General features: G+C 42.4%; 1 protein-coding gene and 1 non-coding gene across 4 annotated transcripts in view; one reads left to right on the forward strand and one right to left on the reverse strand.

Annotated features, from left to right (window-relative positions):
* The window catches only part of PHF20 (PHD finger protein 20), a 151373-nt gene that overhangs the window by 100246 nt on the left and 31458 nt on the right, over positions 1 to 19669 (forward strand). For all 3 annotated transcript variants that reach the window (XM_003788136.3, XM_023512185.1, XM_023512186.1), the window contains exon 10: positions 18599 to 18877. In XM_003788136.3, coding sequence (XP_003788184.1) covers positions 18599 to 18877 — 279 coding nt within the window. The remainder of the gene's footprint in view (positions 1 to 18598; positions 18878 to 19669) is intronic.
* On the reverse strand, positions 9197 to 9300 carry LOC111724750. The gene has a single exon (XR_002772987.1). It is a non-coding gene; the product is annotated as a small nucleolar RNA U13 (small nucleolar RNA).

The following is a 19669-nucleotide window of genomic DNA, read 5'->3' on the forward strand; positions in this document are numbered from 1 at the left end:
TTTTGGTGGGGCCTGGTTGGATTCGAACCCGCCACGTTAGGTGTATGTGGCTGGCGCCTTAGCCACTTGAGCCTCAGGCGCTGAGCCTATGCCTGTATTTTTTTGAAATAGGTATATATTTTTTGTTTTGATGATTTATAAGCCAGAGGAGATTACAATTGCAATGTTTCTGTTTTGACAGGTATTTATTTATGCTGTAAAACAGGAGTTAAGAGTCATGCCCTTAGAGAACTCAGATTATTCTCTATGTCTGGGCCCAGCCTGTTTGGCCATTCATATTTAACCAGAGCTATTTGAAAATGAGCTGTTGTCCTTTCATTCATTCTAGTCAACAAATATTTAGTGAGTGCCAGACTCTTTTCTAAGCTGCCTCATTTGTGAATATTCTGCAGGAAACATAGAATAAACAAGAAAATAAACTGAATAGAAGTATAAGACCATTCAGTTAATCTTCTTTTTACTAAGTATCTGGTAGAAGTGGGACACTTTCCCACATGGTCTAGATCAGTGATGCTAATCCATGAGGTTTTTTTTTTTCCTTGTAGAGACAGTCTCACTCTATTGCCCTCAGTAGAGTGCTGTGGTGTCACAGCTCACAGCAGTCTCCAACTCCTGGGCTTAGGTGATTTTCTTGCCTCAGCCTCCTGAGTAGCTGAGACTACAGGTGTCTGCCACAATGCCTGGCTGGTTTTTTTGTTTCAGTTTGGCTGGGGCCAGGCTTGAAATCGCCACCCTCGTTATATGGGGCCAGCGCCCTACCCACTGAGCCACAGGCGCCGCCCTCCATGAGGTTTTGACGTCTTTGTTGTCAGTTATAAAATGAATAAGGAGGCCAGGCACTTAAGTCTGTAATCCCAGCACTTTGGAAGATTGAAGGAGGATTTCTCAAGGCCAGGAGTTCCAGACCATCCAGAGCAACATAATGAGACCCAGTTTCTAACATTTAAGAAAAAGGAAAAAATAAGCCAGGCATACAGTTATACCCCTATAGTCACAGATACTCTGGAGGCTGAGGCAGGAGAATCACTTGAGCCTAGGAGTCTGAGGTTGTGGTGAGTTACCATCATGCCATTGTATTCTAGTCTGGATGACAGAGTGAGACCCCATCTCAATAATAAAATGAAGAGGGAGTTGTCACTGAAGTATAAAAAATTAACAAACTATTTGCTTTTAAATTAACCAGGGTAATTTCAGGGTAATTCCTATGATGGTTTTTGTAAATGATTTATCTTTGAGTTAAACAGTTATTTAGTATAGTGCCAGTAGTAGTTTAGCTTTCATGAACTTGTGTTCTCTGTGCTTTCTTAAGTAGGTAAGTCATAGAGTTGTAGCCATTTTAGTTTGGGAAGTTGTGCCATTTTACCAAGCATGTATTGTGGTGGAAAACTGAAAATTGATTGTTCTAGGGATTGGAGAGATGACTGGGATATCTGGTCTATGCCCCTCCTGGTCTTTCTGTCCAGGAGAATAGATACAACTTCAAGTACCTGGAATACAAGAGGGAAAGTAAGGTTATGTCATGAGAAACATGTAGAATAAAACTGGGAGTAAATAATAATAGTGATAATGTGTGCCTGTAGTTGAACTCAGGTATCATTGAGCATTTACTGTATTCCTAGGAGTTCTGCTAACTGTTGAGTATGCAAAGATTGAAGGGGCATTCTTTATTTCCTTTTTTCTTTTCTTTTCTTTTCTTTTTTTTTTTTTTTTGACAGAATCCTGTCACCCTGGGCAAAGTGCATGGCATCATAGCTCACAAGCTCACAGCAAACTCAAACTCCTGGGCTCAAGTGAACCTCCTGCCTCAGCCTCCCAAGTAGCTGGGACTACAGGTGCCCATCACAATGCCTGGCTAATTTTTCTATTTTCAGCGGAGACGGCATCTCACCTTTGTTCAGACTGGTCTTGAACTCCTGAGCTCAGGTGGCCCACTTGCTTCTGCCTCCCAAAGTTCTAGGATTATAGGTGTGAACCACCATGCCCAGTCTGAATGGGCATTATGGATCTTAATGTTCATTAATGACTATTTGCATTTGCCATTGGGAAATGGCACACTAGTTGAGGTGTGGTATAGTATTAGGTAGGTGATTTTCTTACCACTGAACCAGGTTTATCTGTCCATTGCCCAAGAGGAAGCCAATACCCAGAGACAACAGGGATTATAGCTGAAGATTTTCTGCATAGCACTAAGTGGGGAGATGGGAGGAATTTCTCAAATCCCTCTCCCTGAGAATTGGTGGGACAGGGTTTTCAAAGATAGTTTGGTGGCTGGGGCGCTGGCCCCATATACTGAGGGTGGCAGGGTCAAACCCAGCCCCGGCCAAACTGCAACAACAACAACAAAAAAGACAGTTTGGTGGGCAGAAGATTAGGCAATCAGGGTCTGCTAACTGGCTGGTTTGGGGGTGGAACCATCAGTCCTTAGGTGTGGGCTGCTCTTTAGGGGGGGTCAGTCAATTCACTGGAATGCATTTCCTTGGGTGGGTGGGTAGGTGTCTAAGGCTAGTTGAGTCAGTTCTGTAGGTCTGGGTGGGTCATCCACTGGAATCCATCTTAAAAACTACCCCAAGGTTCCCAAAAACTATGTGTGACTCCAGGGTAAAGAAGCAAACAAAGTTACTGCAGCAAGCAAAGGTATATTGATTATTTTTAAGCAGATAAGGGGAAAGTGGCTGATTATTATTATTTTAGCTAAACTGACTCCTTTGCAGAGATTTGGGGTCCTATTCTAAGTTCTCACCTTGGACCCCTTCATCAATTTGTAAGGGTGGTCTCTTTTTTTTCTTCTTATTTTTTTTGGGGGGGGGATTCATTGAGAGTACAGAGAACCAGGCTAAAATGATTATATTTGTTAGGTAAAGTCCCTCTTATAATTGTGTCCTGCCTCCAAGAGGTTGTAAGGGTGGTTTCAGTTTAGGGGCAGGGATGGAAGGAGGTGGTACTTGCACATGGCCTTGAAGGATGGATAGCAGTTAGACATTTAGAGATGGAGGCAAAGCAGTGTGTACACAATGACCACAAGGTCTTTTCTGAGACTGTCAAGTATGCTTCCTCCTTAACTGAGGCTTCCAGAAGTGTGTTAAGCGTGAGCAGGTTTAAGTTGCTACCAAACTGAGGTCAGTTGCTTTGAGGAGTTTATGGAGCTACTGTAAAACACTTCATTCTCAGTATAGGGTGATAGCTCTGCATCATTCACTAGGATCTGTGCATTGGCAGTGTTGCTTTCCTTCCACTTAGCTAGTTTGTGGTCTTGTCAATGGAAAAGAAGGCATACTCTGTAAAATAATTTAAAGAGGTTTATTTTGAGCCAAATTTGAGGGCTATGACCCAGAGCCACAGGGCAAGTGGACTCGCTGGGTGGGGGTTACAGTTTGGTTTTATATATTTCAAGGAGGTAGGAATTATAGGTAAAGTCATAGGTCAGTATGTGGAAGGAATACATTGGTTTGACCTGAAAAGATGGGACCTCTCAAAGGGGGCTGGGTGGTGTTTACAGGTATTAGGTGGGGTTAAAGTTGACAGTTGGCTGAAAGAGTTAGGCTTTATGTCAAAGTCCAGGAGTCAATGAAAAGGAATGCTGAATTAAGTAAGATAAGAGTCTGTTTATCAGAGACAAACTAGGGGATGTATGCTCAGACTTAAGTGGTTTGTAATCTAGATTGAAAACCTGCAGGTATATCTCTTATTGCCTGAGGCCTATTAATGAGTCACAACCGGCATCTCTAAAAAGGGAGAGGGACTTGATGAAGGGGACATTTCTGATCTCTTTTTTCATGGCTGACCACTCAGTTTTAGGGTATACCCTTGGCCAAGAGGGGGTCCAGATATTCGCTATAGGAGAATGTTAAGATTTTGTTTTAGTTCACAGTCTTAAGGTAATTTTCCTGTATATATTTAAGAAGTTTTTACTTTGAAATAATTTGAGTTATTAAAAACATTGCAAAAAATGGTAAAAAGAATATACTTTTAGGCTGGGCACGGTGGCTCAAATGTAATCCTCTTTGGGAGACTGAGGAGGGAGGTTTGTTTGAGGTCAGGAATTCAAGATGAGGCAAGAGCTGTACCTCATATCTACAAAAAAAAAAGAAAGAGAGAGAGAAAAATTAGGTGTCATTCCTGTAGTCCCAGCCATGCTGGTGGCTGGGCAGGAGAGTCATTTGAGCCCAGGAGTTTCAGGAGTTTGAGGTTGTAGTGAGCTATGATGAAGGCAGTGCACTCTACCCAGGGCAACAGAGCAAAACCCTGTCTCAAAAAACAAACAAAAACCCCCCACCTCAATTACATAAAAGAAAGTAAAGGTGAAGGCTGCTTTCTTTCTTTCTTTTTTGAAAGTCTCAAGCTGTTGTCCTGGGTAGAGTGCTGTAGCATCACAGCTCACAGCAACCTCCAATTCCTGGGCTTAGGTGATTCTCTTGCCTCGCCTCCTAAGTAGCTGGGACTATAAGCACCTGCCACAGTGTCTGGCTATTTTTTTGTTGCAGTTGTCATTGTTGTTTTAGCTGGCCTGGGCCAGTTTGAACCCGCCAGCCCTGGTGTTGGTGACCGGTGTCCTACCGACTGAGCTATGGGCGCCACCTGAAGGCTTCTTTCTTAACCTCCCGCTCTTGAAGGACCATTGTATAGTTTGGTGTGTGGTTCTATTGTTACATGGTTTTGTGCATATATATCTTACATATACATACGGCTTTTTAAAGCACAATATTGGGATCTTCTTCCTATATTCAGTGGATTGTCATTTTCATTATTCTTTTCTTTTTTGTTTTTTTTATAGAGACAGTCTCTCACTTTATTACTGTGGTGTCACAGCTCACAGCAACCACCAACTCCTGGGCTTAGCTGATTCTCTTGCCTCAGCCTCCTGAGTAGCGGGGACCACAGGCATTTAGCACAATGCCTGGCTTTTTTGTTGTTGTTGTTGCAGTCTGGCCAGGACTGGGTTTGAACCCACCACCCTTGGTATATGGGGCCAGCACCCTACCCACTGAGCCACAGGTGCCACCCTTTTTTTTTTCTTTTTTCTTTTTGAGACAGAGTGTTAATCTATCACCCTGGGTAGAGTGCTATGGTGTCACAGCTCACAGCAACCTCCGTTTCCTGGGCTTATGCCATTCTCTTGCCTCAGTCCCCCAAGTAGCTGGGACTACAGGCACCTGCCACAATGCCTGGCTATTTTTTGGTTGTTGTTGTCATTGTTGTTTGGCAGGCCCGGGCTGGATTTGAACCCGCTAGCTCTGGTATATGTGGCTGGCACCTTAGCTGCTTCAGCTACAGGTGCTGAGCCTCAGTGGCTTGTCATTTCCAAATGTATTTTTCCAAGTCAGTTCCTATGTTCCATCATAGTTATGTATAATTTATTTCATTATATGGATGTTCCATAATTTAAGTAGCCCTTGCTGAAAGACATATATTCACTATTAATTCTCCCAGCATTGTCATTATTACCATTATTATTTCTGAGACAGTGTCTTGCTCTGTTGCTGGGCTAGAGTGTAGTGGAGACCTCATAGCTCAAATTCCTGGGCTCTAGCCATCCTCCTGTCTCAGCTTCCCAAGTAGCTAGGACCATAGGTGTGTACCACTATGCCCAGCTAATTTTAAACATTTTTTGAAGAGGCAGGGTCTTGCTTGTTGCCCAGGTTGGTCTCATGGTGCTGAGATTACAGGCATGAGCTACTACACTCAGTCTCTCCCTGTTTTATAGGCAAAGAATACAATATTTGGCAAGAAGAAGTGACTTAGCCGGAGTTATACACTTGCTAATGTTTGGTAATGGAGAATCAGTAACTTCTGTCTTCTCAGTCCCTAATGTCATTTAAGAAGATGCTGGGTGGTTTATGAATCAAGTAAAATGATCAGAGTCCCTGCCTTTAGGGACATTGCATGGTATATAATGCAGAGTTGCTGGGGGCGCTCATTAAAGCAGTGTGTACAGTCAGAGTGTGAGGCTTAGTGAGGTGGCTAGTGTTTGAACAGCAGTGTGTGGTACAAGTGATAAACAGTACTCCAGGACAGGGTGGTGCCTTTGGAATACTTTAATTTGACAGGGGAAAATGTGTTGATCTGGAAATGAATGATTTTCCTGGTGTTTCTTCTGGAACAAGGGTTTAGTGGTGAGTACAGGACAATCCAGAAAGATTGCTGGGGGGAGGGAGGTTGTGGAGAACTCATTCACCAGGAATGTATTATGTAAGGAAGCAGGAAATAGGGTGGGACTGCCATCGGAAACATCCAGGCAGGCCCCTAGCGGCCAGAATGCTGCCTTAGTCACAGTTTAGTTATTGCTTTCCTGAGCTGGTGCCACAGTCTTGCGTTTGTAAACTGAGATGGAGTCACCATCTGAGCAATTAGCCTGAAGGAGGAGGGTATTGGGCTGTAGGAGGAGGTGCTGGGGAAGCCAGCACAGCTAGCTCAGGATTGAAGAGAGGCAGCCACTCCTCCATCCCCAGCTCTGGCGTTTGGAGCAGCTCTGCCACCTTGTGGAATAAATGCTCAGTGGTTTTTTTGTTGTTTGGTTTTTTTGGTCGTGGTGGTGGGGACAGAGTCTTACATTGTCACCCTTGGTAGAGTGCTGTGGCATCTTAGTTCACAGCAACCTCCGGCTCTTGGGCTTAAGTGATTCTCTTGCCTCAGCCTTCCGAGTAGCTGGGACTACAGGCGCCCGCCACAACATTGGCTTTTTTTTTTTTTTTCCTTGAGACAGAGCCTCAAGCTGTCCCCCTGGATAGAGTGCTGTGGCATCGCAGCTCACAGTAACCTCCAACGCCTGAGCTCAAGCGAGTCTCCTGCCTCAGCCTCCCGAGTAGCTGGGACCACAGGTGCCCGCCACAACGCCCGGCTGTTTTTTGGTTGCAGCCATCATTGTTGTTTGGCAGGCCCAGGCTGGATTCGAACCCGCCACCTTAGGTGTATATGGCTGGCACCTTAGCCACTTAAGCCATAGGCGCCGAGCCAACACTGGCTATTTTTTAGAGACGGGGTCTTGCTCTTGCTCAGGCTGGTCTCCAACTCATGAGCTCCGTCACAGAATAGCAAAGTGGAAGGAAAGCAATCCTGCTAACACACAGTCCTGGTGAACATTTTAAGCCTTTTCCGAAGAATGCAAATATTTGCAGTTGGGCCCCTTAAACCACTGAGCAGGCTGAGCACAGTGGCTCACTTCTGTAATTCCAGCACTTGGGGTAAGGGGCAGGGTGGGTGGATTGCCTGAGCTAAGAGTGCTAGGATTACAGGCGTGAGCCACCGTGCAGACCTATTTCATTCTTCTTAATGAGCAATTAGAATTATGTAATGTGTTATGTGAGCCAGGTGTCATGGTATATACCAGTAGTCCCATCTACTCAGTAAGGTGAGATGGGAGGATTGTATGAGTCCAGGAGTTTGTTGCCAACCTGGGTAACATAGCAAGATTCCCATGTCTAACATACACACACGCGCGCGTGCACACACACACACACACACACACATACACAACTACATGATGCAGACTTGCCGTACATTGTTTAATTGTTTCTGGTCATTTTGGTTGTTTATTTTTTCTATTTAGAGAATAGAACGTTTGGCTGAACTTACCTTTAAATCTGTTCATGTTTCCCTGTGATTGTTTTTTGATGCTTCACAGCTAAGCAAGTTATTCCTTCACAGACATGAAAAGTATTTTATTCAATATTTTGAGGTGCATGTCATAAAGGTGTTCAACTACTGGGCCACATGATATCATTGCTAATAAAAATGCCAACTGTGGGTTTGGTACCTGTGCACAGTGGTTAGGGTGCCAGCCACATACACCAGGGCTGTCAGGTTTGAACGCGGTCAGGGCTTGCTAACAACAATGACAACAACAAATAGTTGGGCGTTGTGGTGGTCCTAGCTACTCGGGAGGCTGAATCAAGAGAATTGCTTAAGTCCAAGAATTTGAGGTAGCTGTGAGCTGTGATACCACAGCACTCTACCGAGGGTGACATAGTGAAACTCTGTCTCAAAAAAAAAAAAAAAAGCCAACTATGTTGGTGGCTTGGTGCTGAAGGAACATAAGACAATGAGAAGTGGTTCTTGTCCTCTGACTGGAGAAGTGACAAATAACAGGATCCAGGAGTAGATACTAAGTATTAGTGATGAAATGTAGCAGATAGCCGTTTGTGCCAAGAGTTGGTGGCATACAGTTCCTGTGAGCCTGTGCCATCTGGATGCCTTCCTGCATGTGGAGTGAGCTGGGTCTGGACGGAAGTGAAAACTTGGCTGAGTCTGGAAGAAGTGGCAGGGAGAGCGCATAGGCTGAGCAGAGGTGTGAGCTGCGGGAGCATGAACCAGTTGCTGGGTCTAACGGTTGGAATCCTCATTACAGATAACATGAGATGAATTTGGAAAGCAAGATGGCACTTAGATTGATGTAGAACTTGAATGCCAGACTTTATTGCCAGCCAGGCTGAATATCATTTTAGTCATCTGATGGTGAGGTTTCTAGATACTGGCAATGGGCATACAAAAGATTAAACAGGATATTTATTTATTTCTAAACCAAGTTTCAGAAAACATAGATTAAGAACTTTTGTAAGCCTAAAAATAATATATATTTAATATAAAAGGAAAAATTTAAATAAGGGATTATCTAATTATATAGAAAGTGAGAGGGCTACTGAGCCCACTCTGTAATCATCTATTGCTGCCTAATATTACCAAGGACATAGCTAAAGACGACACATTTATTTTCTCACTGTTTCTATGGGTGAGTAGTTCAAACACAGCTTAGTTGGGTCCTCTGCAAGCTTGAAAGCAAGTTGGCCAGAGCCAGGTCTTACCTGAAAACTCTACTAGGAATCCAGGCTTAATGTGGTTGGTGGCAGTATTCAGTCCTTGCAGGCTATTAGACTGAGGGGCTCTGGTTTTTGCTGATACTCTGTTTCTTGCCTCATGAGCCTCTATGTAGAGTAGCTCTCAACACAGTGGTTTGTTTCACTAAGTGAGCCAGGGAAAGTGTCTACTAGTAAGATGGGATATGATAAGCCTTATATAACTTATGACATACTGTCTTTGCTATACTGTATTAGAGACACATTAAAGTTGCTGCTCACGTTTGAGGGGATTACACAGAGCATGATAGCAGGAGGCAGGGATTATTAGAAGACATCTCACTGTCTCCCGTCCACCCCCCTAAAACAGTAAAGAAAACATTTTTTAGAGTTACCATTATTTTTTCTTTAGTCAGATGGGTAATGTGCTAATGTCGTAACAAGATTTGTGGGAGACACATCTCATGCATGCTCATGAAAACCCACTCATCATGCTCATGAACTACAAAAGGCTCTAGACTAGGGTTATTGTTATTAAAAGCAAAATCTGTGGACCATTTTGCTCTGCATACACAAATGTCTATTACTAAATTAGGAGTGACAAGAGTAAAGAATGACTTGGGATTTTTGAGCCTGAACACCTAGGAGAGAGCTCTGTGCTTTGTCTTGACTCCTCCAAACAAAAATATGCTAAATGTGAGGAAGAACATAGAGCACATGGCAACACCAATAACTCCTGATTTTCATACTGCTTTCTCCCCCGCCCCCCCTTTTTTTTAAACTCCAGCCACCCTTAGAGTATATCATACTGCTTTCTTTTTTCTTTTTTTTGAGACAGAGCCTCAAGCTATCCCCCTGGGTAGAGTGCCGTGGCATCACAGCTCACCGCAACCTCCAACTCCTGGGCTCAAGCGAGTCTCCTGCCTCTGCCTCCCAAGTAGCTGGGACCATAGGCGCCCACCACAATGCCCAGCTATTTTTCAGTTGCAGCCATCATTGTTTGGCGGGCCCGAGCTTGATTTGAACCCGCCACCTTAGGTGTATGTGGCTGGCGCCTTAGCTGCTTGAGCTACAGGCACCGAGCCTCATACTGCTTTCTAAAACAGGAATACATTGGTTTCAGTAGTTTATCTTCTATCCTAAGAATAATTTGATTATTCCTCACTTTTGAACCAGGCTCCCTTGAGGATTTAGTTTACATATTTTCTGCCCTCTGTCTCTTAGTAACTGTTCCCATATTGACAAGGACTCATGATATCCTAAGAGTGGTTGATATCACTTTACTGGTACCACCAGTGACAAAGGTGGTGTGTTCCAAATGAACTGTTTTCCCATTGGAGTATTGTATTGTATGTGTATTGGAATACACATCTGATTGTGAGACTCAGGATTTATGTAAACTGTGGCCCACCAGGCCCTTTTGGCAACCAATGTATCTTTCAGTTTCTTGGTCATGCTTCCATCACCATGGTATAAGGAATACTGTTCTGGTATGGAGTATGATGTAAATACAGAAGTGTATGGTATTTCTACTGTGAAAATAATTATCTTGCTCACATTTCTTTTGTAAGTTTTCTTTAGCATAGTTACCCTGTGCATATTTTATTTCTTAATTCTTTTAAAATATAGAACATTTTTGCCAGTTATATCATTTTACTCTTCCTATTACCACAATATGTCATTGTTTGATTAATAAAGAGGGACACTTGGATGTTAGAATTTTGCAGGTTGTGCCACTGATACATAGTCCCCTGGCTGAGATGCATGTATTTGATTGTTCTAAGCAAAAAACTGTGAGGTCAGTGACAACAATGATGACAAAGAATGTTTGAATTGCAGTTAATAATGCAATAGCTCTTCTAGTGCCTCATGGAAACCCATAGGAGACTTACGAAATATTTATTACTGTTTAATGAGCAGGAGATACTCTTAGAGAGGCTGGCTCCCTTGTTTGATATAGTATCGCAGTAAGATAAGTACTGCAAGAGCAGAATGAAGTACATTTACCTTTTCAACATTTTAGAAAAAGGAATGAACAAAATCAACTTATTCAAATAGAAAGAGACCAGACTACAAGATTTATTTTTTTGCGAAGTACTTATGAGAATTCTGAGAAGCAGGACAGAATATTTTCTGCTGAAAGACCAAGGAGAGAACATTGTGCGAGGAGGTGGCATTTGAAGGATGAGCAGGACATGGTTTGCATGTGGGAGTGTCTTGCCAGCGGGAACCACGTGGTGTAGACTGGGTACACCTATAGCCTTTATTGTGCTTACAGAGGGCTCCTTTTGGATGTAGTGTGGGAAAGTTGGATAAAGTTGTGAAGTCAGGACAGTATTTTTTATATCTCTAAAAATTATTGGGTCCAAAAGTAAAATAGTCTGGTTTGCAAGACCTTCACGAGAAAAGATTGATATTAAGTTTGTTTATCTTTTTTACTGTTTCAATTTAAAACATCTTAAACATTTTATTGTCATTAAAAAGTTAGCATAAGCATTTTATTCCCATCTACTATTTTTTATCTACGTTTGATTTGTGGTTCTGAAATTGTAGTTAATTGTGTAATTTATCCGATTTTGTCACAGGTTATTTAACGTAACTGATTCATACCCTCTTTGCTGCTTTCCACACCCTGTTGCTGTTTTGTTTTTTCCCAGCAGTGCAGGGTAAATTATGGTTATAAACAGAAGGTATTGTTTATGTAACAATGAGTTGTTATGCTTCACTGAGTAGAGTTTATTAGGAAATCTTACTTCTTGAACTCCATGATGCTCAGATCTTTTGATCTTTATTTCTTCAGATAAAAAGCAGCAGCTCTTTGTCTTATTAGTGTTGTCATCTTGAAAAGAGCTTTTGGGCTGGGTGCCTGTGGCTCAAGTAGCTAAGGTATCAGCCACATACACCTAAGCTGGTGGGTTCAAATCCAGTCCTGGCCTTCCAAACAACCATGGCAGCTACAACCAAAAAAAAAAAAAAAAAGCCGGGGGTTGTGGCAGGTGCCTGTAGTCCAGCTGGTTGGGAGGCTTAGTCAAGAGAATTGCTTAAGCTCAAGAGTTGGAAGTTGATGTGAGCTGTGATGTCATAGCCCTCTATCCAGGGCGGCAGCTTGAGACTCTGTCTCAAAAAAAGAGCTTTTGGTTTGATGAAGGTCTTTGTATTTATTAGTGACGCCTGGAAGTGTCTTGTCTCCTGGGGGATTTCTCTGCTCACTTGAGCCTCTCTGATCCTTGTGTTTTTTATTAATTACCATTAATATTTACCACCTCTCAGAGGCAGCTGGTTCACACAAGTGCCAAGCTTGCTCTCCTTTAGAGGTCCAGCTGTACTTGCCTTCTGCTTAGCTATGACGATAGTTCAAGGGTTTTGCTTTTTTGGAGGAGCAGTTTTTGTCCTGCTAACCTAAATTCATTTCCTTTCGAGAGCCTTACTGGATTGGTGGTTTATCAGAGCAGGCATATCTTTCTTTCAGCAGATAGTCTGGCCAGATCGTCTTGAAATCTAGTTATGCACGAGGAGATATGTAAGTGCATTTGTAGTCGGTATAGATGAAATTGAATTGGCCCAGGGAACTCTACCTAGAGAGTGTAAATTAATTGATTGGTGTCAGTCTGGGAGCTATTCCCAATACAGGTCTTATACAATGCAAGAGTCACAAAGTTCTTAGGCTAAAGTAATCAGATGTCTGTTAGGGATAAATGTTACTTCTAACATACAGTTTCATAAAACTACTTATGGAAAGGCAAAATGCACTTTTATGTTTAAGAAAGACAAAACAGGCTGGTCTAAAAGTTAACTGGTTAGTTGCCCCAGTTGATTGTTCAGTCAGATATAAATCAAACTCCTTGTTCTACTCTTTTTCTCCTTCTCATACTGCACTTAACTTGTTCTTTCCTTCTAGTTCTTTCTTTCTTTTGACAAAGTCTCACTCTGTTGTCTAGGCTAGAGTGCTGTGGTATCAGCCTAGCTCACTACAACCTCAAACTCCCAGACTCAATCCAGAGATCCTCTTACCTCAGCCTCCCAATAGCTGGGACCACAGGCTCCTACCACAGCACCTGGCTAATTTTTCTATTTTTAGTAGAGATGGGGTCTTGCTCTGACTTAGGCTGGTCTCAAACTTCTGAACTCAAGAGATCTCTCTCCTCAGCCTGCAAGACTGCTAGGACTATAGGCATGAACTGCACCTGGCCTTTGACTAGTTTTTAAAATAAAATAGACAAAACAGTGTTTGAGATTTTGGTGAACCAACTTAATGTTATCCTGCATTGTATAATATGAATATTAACCCTACCCCCAAACAAAAACCTTTTGGCTTCCTTAGTAAAAGAGATTCCAAATGTTCCGAAAGGTGGGTGTAATAATCTCACTGAATTGCAAAGAGCCATACTAGGAATCTTGTGGTTGCCTTATTAGTGTTGTCATCTTGAAAAGAGACTTCACACTTTTCCAACAGTGCAGGGTAAATTCTTGACCAGCTTATAAACAGAAGATATTGTTTATATAACAATGAGTTGTTTAACTTGACTGAGTAGAGTTTATTAGGAGATCTACTTCTTGAACTTCCATGGTTGAAAATTCACACTTTTGGCGGCACCCGTAGCTCAGTAGGTAGGGTGCTGGCCACATACACTGAGACTGGTGGGTTTGAACCTGGCATGTGCCTGCTAAACAATAACGACAACTGCAACGAAAAAGAAATAGCTGGGAGTTATGGTGGGCACCTGTAATCCCAGCTATTTGGGAGGCTGAGGCAAGAGAATCGCTTAAGCCCAAGAATTTGAGGTTGCTGTGGGATGCGATGCCATGGCACTCTACCCAGGGCGACAGCTTGGGATTCTGTCTCAAAAGAAAGAAAGAAAATTCACACTTTTACAAGCAGACAAAATTGAATGCTTATAGGGTGATGTGTTTCCCAATCAGGGCATATGAGGATTGGCTGAAATATTTCACACTTGTCTGACAATTATAATAGATATCTCCAGCCACATTGCAGAAATGACATAAGCCTGCTTAGGATGTATTTTGTACTTAAAGTGATGTTGGCTCTCATTTATTTGCTTTGTGCCAAATACATATATTGCGTATATACCTCTCTCTCCAATTCTTTGAAATAAGTGGTTGTCTTCCCTTTTGTAAGGAAGAAGCTGGATAATCAGACTAGCTTTCATAGCTCATTTATGCTATTAATGAAGGGTAAAGCTGGGATTTAAAAATGGCCTGTTTATGCTATACCATACTGCCTCTCACATGAACATGCAGTGAGTCTAGGGGGTGGTGGGGACTTCTGCTTATGAGCAGGTTAGTTCCTGTTCCTAAGTTCCATTTGCAATATGTCCAAAATAATATTGTATACTAATACTAGTATCTGCTGGGCATTTACTGTGTGCCATATACTTTTCTAGAGACTTTGCGTGTAATTTATTTCTTACAACTCAGTGAAGTGGTTAATGTGATCATCTCATTTTGCACATGAGGAAACTGACAGAGGGGGTGTGAGTAGAAGAGCCAGGATTTTGAAAGAGGCTGTTCAGCTGCAGAGCCCATACTTTTAGCCGCTGTGCTGGTTTTTTGTGGATGACCATCGAGTATACACAGGATGCAAAGTTTCAGAATAGAGAGAATGGTAATTCTTCATGGAATTTGTTCAAATTCCCCGTTATTTCTAACTCTTAATGTTTACTCCAGAGATGTTTATGTTTTTGGTATTCTATTAATACTTTTCCATTATAAACAAACTTATCACAAAACAGGGCTTCAAGCCCAAGGATGGCTGAGATTATTATAGCTCCAGTTGACCACTGTCACCCTCCGGTAGTGGCAGGCAGTGTTGATGTCCTCTGACCTTTAACTTTACTCATTCAATGGTAAGTGGAGTTATCTGTATTGAATTTTGGAACTTAAAACTTTGAGGTTTAAATCAAACTGTATGATCGATCGATATTTAGCCTTTTTAATCTACAAAAATGCCAAGTTTATATGGTTCAACCTAGTAGTAAGCCCAAGAGGAGGAAATTCCAGAGAAACTATTTGTTTTTTGTTTGAAGAAAGAATTTTGGGATACATTGAAAGTATTTTTGTTTTATTTGAGATAGTCTCATTCTATCACCCCTGGTAGAGTGCCATGGTGTTAGCCCATCTCACAGCAACCTGAAACCCTGGGGTTCAAGTGATCCGCCTCTCTCAGCCTCCCAAATAGCTAGAACATAGGCGCCTACCACAATGTACAGCTAATTTTTTTTTTTTTTTTTTGAGACAGAGTTTCACTTTGTTGTCCTTGGTAGAGTGCTGTGGTGTCACAGCTCATAGCAACCTCCATCTCTTGGGCTTTGACGATTCTCTTGCTTCATCCTCCTGAGTAGCTGGGACTACAGGTGCCCCCCACAAAGCCGCTAATTCCCCCCCCCCCCCTTTTAGTAGAGACAGAGTCTTGCTCTTGCTCAGGCCAGTTTTGAAATCTTTTTTATTTTTAGAGACAGAGTCTCAGTTCATCACCCTCAGCGCCATAGCTCACAGCAACTTCCAACTCCTGGGCTTAGGTTATTCTCCTGCCTCAGCCTCCTGAGCAGCTGTGACCATAAGCGCCTGCCACAATGCCCGGCTATTTTTTGTTGCAGTTTGGCCGGGGCTGGGTTCGAACCTGCCACCATCAGTATATGGGGCTGGCACCCTACCCACTGAGCCACAGGCACCGTCCCGGTTTTGAACTCTTGAGCTGAAAAGATCCTCCAGTCTCTGTCTCTCAGAGTGCTATGATTATAGGCATGAGCCACTGTGCCTGGCCTATATATTAGAGGTTTTAGTTTTGAATTTTTCCACTGATAATGCTTTTTCCTATATCTGACTGACTTGGAACTTCTTTCTTGTATCTTGTCATGGGTAGAAAGTAACTTTAAGGTGTTCTGCTTATGTGGCTGTATAACTAGCATCCCTGAGATCATCCAACTTAATTTTGAAATGTAGAGTATTGTTTAGATTGAATTTAAGAAATTTAAAATTCCATCTTATTATAGAATAGTACTTGCAAATATAATTATAGGCTTGGTGCTTGTAGCATCGTGGTTACGGTGCCAGCCACATACATCGAGGGAGGTGGGTTCCAATCTGGCCCCCAGCTAAACAACTGCAACAAAAACATAGCTAGCGTTGTGGCAGATGCCTGTAGTCCCAGCTACTTGGGAGGCTGAGGCAAGAGAATTGCTTAGGCCCAAGAGTTTGAGGTTGCTGTGAGCTGTGACACCATGGCACTCTACCCTGGGCGATATCGTGAGACTCTGTCTCAAAAAAAAAAAAAGAAAGAAAGAAAAGAAAATATAATACTAATACTTAACAAAGGTTTAGCAATTTACCTGTTCCTAATGGCAATTGTATCATTGCATTTAGAAAAAATTTGATTCACTCAAGAAGGGTCCATCCACAATATACTGGGGTGACCAGATCTATAGAGTAGAATGACTCAAGTATAAAATGATTTGTTTCACTGGGGTAAGGACATTTTGAAGGTACTTCTCAACTAATGGAGTTTGTAACAAAGTCTTTCTGACAGCTTTACTTTTTGTCTTTGGTGCATGACAAACTGTTGCCTTCTGCTTATTTGTTTTTTTTTTTTTTTTGGCGGGTGGGGGGGGGTCACAGTTTTATTGTGTCTCGAATTTGGTTGAGTACTGAGTCCTCTTGCTTTTTAGCTCTATTTATTTATTGATTGATTGTAGAGACAGAGTCTCAGTTTATCGCCTTTGGTAGAGTGCTGTGGCGTCACACAGCTCACAGCAACCTCCAACTCCTGGGCTTAGGCCATTGCCTTGCCTCAGCCTCCCAAGTAGCTGGGACCACAGGCACCCACCACAATGCCTGGCTATTTTTTTGTTGCAGTTTGACCGGGGCTGGGTTTGAACCTACCACCCTCGGTATATGGGGCCAGTGCCCTACCCACTGACCCTCGGGCGTCGCTCATTTTAGCTCTTTTTAGTTGATGAGGGTTTTTTTGTTTTGTTTTGCAGCTTCTGGATCCTGTTTGTTTTTCTTTTATTATTTTTAATTGTTGCATAATAATTATACATAGAGAAGGCACCAAAAATATACATTTTAAGAAAGGAAAAAACTGTATTAAAATTGTAATATTCAATATATACCAATAACATTTGTTACCTTATATCTTGTATCTTGTCTTGTGTATGTGGTAATTGGAGAAGTCAAATGTGACTTGAATGTTACAGTTTTAAAACAGTTTTTTCATGGCTTATGCCTGTAATCCTAGTACTCTGGGAGGCCAAGGCCAGTGGATTGCCCTGCGCTCACAGGTTCGATACCATCCTGAACCAGAGCAAGACCCTGTCTCTAAAAATAGTGTTGTGGTGGGCATCTATAGTCCCAGCTACTTGGGAGGCTAAAACAAGAGAGTCGCTTGAGCCTAAGAGTTTGAGGTTGCTGTGAGCTCTGATGCTGTGGTACTCTACCAAGAGTGACAAATTGAGACTCACACTCAACAAACAAAACACACACACAAAAAGTTTTTTCCCTAAAATGTATATACACTTTTTGGTCACCCTCGTTATTTATGAAATACTGTGTATATTTCAATATATGTATTATACTGAGTGTAATGATCAAATTAAGATAGTGTGCACATCCATCATTCTAAACATTTATGATTTCTTTGTGTTGGGAACATTCAAAATCTGCTCTATATCAGTGTGGGCAACAGATCAAGACTCTGTCTCTACCAAAACAAATGTAAAAATTAGCTAGGTATAGTGGGGCACATCTGTAGTGCTAGGAGGCTGAGGTATGAGAATCACTTGAGCCTAGGTGTTGGAGATTGCAGCGAGCTTTGATTATGCCACTGCACTCTAGCTTGGGTGACAGAGCAAGACCCTGTGTCAAACACACACACATACACTTACACATTTTTCTGATTATTATTTTAAAATACACAATAAATTGTGAGAGTCATCCTATAATGCTGTAGAACGCTAGAGTTTATTCCTCCTATTCTAGGTTCTTTTTTTTTTTGAGACAGAGCTTCAAGCTGTCCCGCTGGGTAGAGTAGTGCTGAGGCATCACAGCTCACAGCAACCTCCAACTCCTGGGCTCAAGCGAGTCTCCTGCCTCAGCCTCCCAAGTAGCTGGGACCACAGGCGCCCACCACAACACCTGGCTATTTTTTGGTTGCAGCCATCATTGTTGTTTTAGCGGGCCCAGGCTAGATTTGAACCTGCCACCTTAGGTGTATGTGGCTGGTGCCTTAGCCACTTGAGCCACGGGCGCCGAGCCAATTCTAGGTTCTTTTGATCAAAGTATGTGTAAAGCAAAGTATATGGCAAAATCTCAAAAGCTCAATTCTAAACTCTTTGTAACAGCTATACTCCTTTTGTGCAAAACTGTTATAAAATCTCTTAGGTTTCATAAAGGAATCCTGTGGAGTATTTCCGAGTTCTCTCCACACAGGTTACCAGGATGATGGTGAATATGAGTCTGATCCAACTCATGAGTAATTAAGTGCTGGCTTGAGATTCTTGATTTTCATTAAGAATTTTTCCTATTCTTCCCCCAAGATGTGTGAAACCCCAGGAATGCATATAACTGTTTTAAATAAACATGTTGATCTCTTCTTTTAAAGATGAGTCACAGTTTAGTCTCTGTCATTTTACCTGAGGTTGTTTTCATTCTTTCCAAACCGTAATTTGGGGAGGTAATGGCTATCTGTTGGGTTTCTCAACCAATATACACATGCTACTCTTTCGCTTTCTGTTGCATGTTTTGTAATAACTAGGATAAACACAAAGGATCTTTGATTTTGTTTTCATTTTTTTCAGTAACCAATGCTTTTAAGAAAACAGATGACTTTGTGACGTCTAACACACCAGCTGTCGACCTAGACCACAAATTTAGATGCAAGGTTGTGGACTGCTTAAAATTTTTCCGCAAAGCCAAACTTTTGCACTATCACATGAAGTATTTCCACGGGATGGAAAAGTCACCAGAGCCAGAGGAGAGCCCAGGAAAGAGGCATGTCCAAACCAGGGGCTCTTCAGCTTTAGACAAGGCCGGCCAGGAGAGCCTGACCAGGAAGCGGGTCTCTGCCAGCTCCCCAAGTGAGTATCAGGGTTCTGCATTGTGTCATGAAGGGCTCTGCTGTTCCGGTCACAGGGCTAACATTTTCTACACAGAAAGCAGCCATTAGGTTGGTCTGGTCCAGGTAAATCCCACAAGACTGAAAATAATAAGTCATTTTCAGGAGTTGCATCATGGAGCTGTGGCTCTCCTCGAGTGCCTAACCCTGGAAGTCATCATTAGAAAATTAGGCAGCCTCTGAGGCTTTGCTGCTTTTAGTGTGAGCAGGGGCAGTCAAGCAAAGGGAGCTCCTTCGGAAGCTAGCAGGAACAGAACAGCACAGGTGCTATCATTCTACCCTCCCCAACCTGTGCCCCTGCCCTGCCTGCAGGACATAAGAACTAAGAAGTGATATGTGATTCTACTGTTGAGTCCACATGTAAATCGTATTTCATCTTAATTACAACTGAAGATATGTATTTTCTAACAGCACTGTTTATTTCGTATAGAAATTACAATGGTGGTAGTGTAGGTGACCATAAAATCTCATTTTATATCTTACTACAGAGAACCTTTTTGGAAATTTCTTTTAAAACTTACAGAAATTGGCTCGGCACATATAGCTCAACCGGCTAAGGCGCCAGCCACGTACACCTAAGGTGGCGGGTTTGAATCCCCAGCCCGAGCCCGCCAAACAACAATGATGGCTGCAACTAAAAAATAGCCGGGCGTTGTGGCAGACGCCTGTGGTCCCAGCTACTTGGGAGGCGGAGGCAGGAGACTCGCTTGAGCCCAGGAGTTAGAGGTTGCTGTGAGCTGTAATGCCACAGCAC

Source organism: Otolemur garnettii, unplaced genomic scaffold (assembly GCF_000181295.1).
Source record: "Otolemur garnettii isolate 467f Iridium unplaced genomic scaffold, OtoGar3 scaffold00025, whole genome shotgun sequence".
In the NCBI taxonomy this organism is placed as follows: Eukaryota; Metazoa; Chordata; class Mammalia; order Primates; family Galagidae; genus Otolemur; species Otolemur garnettii.